General features: G+C 45.9%; 1 protein-coding gene across 1 annotated transcript; it reads left to right on the top strand.

Moving 5' to 3' along the window:
* Positions 1-1878: 1878 nt before the first annotated feature.
* On the top strand, positions 1879-2528 carry LOC111372103. The gene is made up of 2 exons (XM_022994277.1): positions 1879-2062; positions 2179-2528. Exons 1-2 carry the CDS (start codon positions 1879-1881, stop codon positions 2526-2528), a joined length of 534 nt encoding a protein of 177 aa, XP_022850045.1.
* Positions 2529-4202: the final 1674 nt, after the last annotated feature.

The following is a 4202-nucleotide window of genomic DNA, read 5'->3' as shown; positions in this document are numbered from 1 at the left end:
CAGGCAACAATATTATAAAGAAGGAATGAATAAAAAAAATAAAATAAAAATCAGCTCTCAAACCTATAGTGCTGTACTTGTGAGTCAGAAGAAGGTATATGAAATCAAACGAGTGAAGTATATGTCACATAGTTTCCTCTTCTAAACAGGCAACAATATGATAGGTATTGATAGTGACATTTCCAGCATCCCGATCAATAAAATTATCCCGACGACGATTTTTTGATGAACTTGTAACTCCAACTATGGTGTCCTCGAGCATGTGCCGTCCTCGAGACCTTATGCCCGGCCACATCCCGCTTGGCTGCTTCGCATATTGCAATAGTTGTCCTCGAGCATCAGCAGTCCTCGGGCATATGCTCCCCTCCAGCCTATGATAGTTAACCCTTTAGAATTCCTACGCAATTAGAACTCTTGACTCCCACAAGGATTCTATCCCACATATAATTATGGAATTTGACCAACTCCTTAACTATTCAGGACTCCAACAGATAAGGACATCCAGTGAGTTGGGTCCCACTAGGAGAATGTCGCTTGCTACTATAAATACAGAACCTTGAGCCATTATTCAGGTACGTTTTTCATTATTCTCCAGCATATAGCCTCACGCATATAATTCCCTTTCTGACTTAAGTATCGGAGGGGCGACGAGAACACACCTCGTTGCCTTTGTTTCAGGTACCGGAAGATCACGTTCGTGCTCGTCATCAGTCATCAAACTCGAAAAATCTGCAGGTACGATTTTTGGTAGCATTATTGGCGCCGTCTGTGGGAAACGCTACCAAAAGCCATGGTAAACACACGTTCAAGTCTCCCACCAACAAGCTCATCCGTTCCAAACCAACCTCCTCCCGAGGATATCCCTGTTCCTCAAGAGGAATCATCAGAAGTGCCAGAGCCCCAGTCGGCAGTCGTCACTATCGGAGCCTTTGAAGAGCTTAGACAACAGGTCGCCACACTAACTCAGCTACTAAGTCAAAGAAATTCGCATCCGTCACCCACACCGACACCCCGGAGGGTTTTATGGCTGATGCTCGAGCTCGAGCTCAGAGACATGTCCCTGACAATGGCGGAGCAGGGGCCTCGGGCATACCACATGTGACCTCGGCCTCGAGATCAGTGGCCATCCTCACTAGGATTATTCAAGAAAGAATTACGACGGGCCTACTTCACGGTCAGCAAGATTCAGTCCCAACACTCCCTTTACTCCCGAGATATTGACATTCCCCTTGCCAGACAGATTTAAGTATCCTAGGATCAAAGAATATGATGGGACCACTGATCCAATCAATCATCTTAACATATACACGGACGTCATGAATCTAAAGGTCGCACCGGATCAGGTGATGTGCAAGGCCTTCCAGCAAATTTTGACAAATGCTGCTAGGGACTGGTTCTCAACCTTAGAGCCCAACTCCATAGCCTCATTCTCGAATTTGGCGGACAAGTTCTCTACTTTCTTTGTAAGCAGCAAACGCATCAGGAAGATAGCGGTTTCCCTTATGCAACTTAGACAAGGGCAAAATGAGACCCTACGTGACTTCATGACCAAGTTCAACAAGGAAAGACTTCAGATTCCCGACCTACATATAACTGCAGCAGTTTCTGCCCTCACATATGCCACAAAGTGTGAGGCTTTCAAGATGTCTTTACAAAACTCCGTCAAAGACAGTGACCGAGCTTCTTACCCGAGCCGAGAAATACATAAATATGGAGGAAACACTGAACTCGAGAAAAGTTGGACCATCCAATGATAGGGTCGAGTATAAACGACAGCACAACTCGAACCCCCGTCAAGAACCACCTCGGAGAAAACAGAGACACGAGGTTCCGCCGACGTCATTCACGCGTTTAAATACGTCAAAAACAAATATATTGATGGAGATCAATGATATGAAGGAACTCAAATGGCCTGTCAGAATGAGGTCACCACCCGAATCCAGGGACATGAACACGTACTGTGAGTTCCATCGGGATCATGGGCATACCACGAAAAATTGTAAGGCCCTGCAACGAGAGATTGAAGCTCTTATTAAAAAAGGACTTTTGAGTTCCTATATCGGTAACGACAAACGCTCGAGGAACGACCGTGATAGGGAAAGAGCCCTGAAGCAAAAAGGGATGGTCAACCCACTGCTGGAACCATCAATATCATCATTGGGGGTATTGCCTCGGGAGGAGACTCGAACAGTGGAAGAAAACAATATGCCCGACAATATGCCTTGGCCTTTAGGATGCCTCATGGAAAGCTGGAGGATATTACTGTTGGAACCAGGGACTTGGAAGGTGTATCACTTCCACATGATGACGCCTTGGTCATCTCAGCGATTGTCGCCAATTTTGAAGTAAAGAGAATCTTGGTTGACAACAGGAGTACGGCCAATATAATTTCACAAGAGGCTTTTACCAAAATAGGAATCTCATCTCAGCATCTCAAAGCGGTTAAAACTCCTCTCCAGGGGTTTGGGGGAGGAGTCATCACTCCAGAGGGTGTCATCGAGCTTCCTCTAACTTTGGGTTCTGGCTAGAAACAGGTTATGGAGATGACAACCTTTCAAGTGGTACGTGTCTCAATGGCCTATAACGCTATTCTGGGAAGACCACTCCTTAACAAGATCAAAGCCATTGTGTCTACCTTCCACCTAGCCTTGAAGTTTCCAACAAGTAATGGCGTTAGGGTCGTACGTGGAGACCAAACAACTGCCAGACAATGCTATGTTGCAGCGTTCGGGAAATAAGTAACGACGTCATGCAAATCTCGAGGACGGAGCCCGAGGCCGGGCAACAAGTCAGACTTGCTCCTGTTGAAGAATTGATGGAAATCAAGCTCGAGCATGATAAGAAGGTGACGATTGGTCGGGATCTTGACGCCACCCTAAAAACAGAACTTATTGGTTGCTTATCTCGCAACATTGACCTTTTTGCCTGGAAGGTTGAGAATATGCCGGGGATAGACCCCAAAATTGCAGTCCACAGGCTTAACATTAGCCTAGGGGCCAAACCAGTAAAGCAGAGGAAAAGACAGTTTGCCCCAGAACGTCGGGAGGTCATTCGTGAAGAAATTAGCAAACTCGTCAGTGCTCAATTCATTCGGGAGGTCCAATATCCTGATTGGCTTGTCAATGTTGTTTTAGTGAAGAAGGCCAATGGTAAGTGGAGGGTCTGCATTGACTTCATAGATCTTAACAAAGCATGTCCAAAGGATAGTTATCCCCTACCGCGGATTGACAACTTGGTGGATAGCACATCTGGACATAAGCTATACAGCTTCTTGGACGCATTTTCTGGTTATCATCAAATCCTCATGGCCAAGGAAGATCAAGAAAAGACGTCATTCATGGCCGATTCCATCATATACTGTTATAAGGTCATGCCTTTCGGTTTGAAGAATGTAGGGGCAACATACCCAAACTTCCTCTAACTTTGGGTTCTGGCCAGAAACAGGTTACAGAGATGACAACCTTTCAAGTGGTACGTGTCTCAATGGCCTATAACGCTATTTTGGGAAGACCATTCCTTAACAAAATCAAAGCCATTGTGTCTATCTTCCACCTAGCCATGAAGTTTCCAACAAGTAATGGCGTTGGGGTCGTGCGTGGAGACCAAAAAGCTACCAGACAATGCTATGTTGCCAGCGTTTGGGAAATAAATAACGACGTCATGCAAATCTCGAGGACGGAGCCTGATGCCGGGCAACACGTCGGACTTGCTCCTGTCGAAGAATTGATGGAAATCGAGCTCGAGCATGATAAGAAGGTGACGATTGGTCGGGATCTTGACGCCACCCTAAAAACAGAACTTATTGGTTGCTTATCTCGCAACATTGACCTTTTTGCCTGGAAGGTTGAGGATATGCCGGGGATAGACCCCAAAATTGCAGTCCACAGGCTTAACATTAGCCCAGGGGCCAAACCAGTAAAGCAGAGGAAAAGACAGTTTGCCCCAGAACGTCGAGAGGTCATTCGTGAAGAAATTAGCAAACTCGTCAGTGCTCAATTCATTCGGGAAGTCCAATATCCTGATTGGCTTGCCAATGTTGTTTTGGTGAAGAAGGCCAATGGTAAGTGGAGGGTCTGCATTGACTTTACAGATCTTAACAAAGCATGTCCAAAGGATAGTTATCCCCTACCGCGGATTGACAACTTGGTGGATAGCACATCTGGACATAAGCTATACAGCTTCTTGGACGCATTTTCTGGTTA

Source organism: Olea europaea, chromosome 2, assembly GCF_002742605.1.
Source record: "Olea europaea var. sylvestris chromosome 2, O_europaea_v1, whole genome shotgun sequence".
NCBI classification, from domain to species: domain Eukaryota; kingdom Viridiplantae; phylum Streptophyta; class Magnoliopsida; order Lamiales; family Oleaceae; genus Olea; species Olea europaea.
This window is presented reverse-complemented; position numbering and strand designations above follow the sequence as displayed.

Bases quoted from the DNA above. Each gene is read 5' to 3' on its own strand.
- LOC111372103 (XM_022994277.1), top strand. From the start codon at position 1,879: ATGGAGATCAATGATATGAAGGAACTCAAATGGCCTGTCAGAATGAGG. The intron at 2,063-2,178 runs GTAACGACAAAC...TTGCCTCGGGAG, and splicing joins ACTTTTGAGTTCCTATATCG to GAGACTCGAACAGTGGAAGA.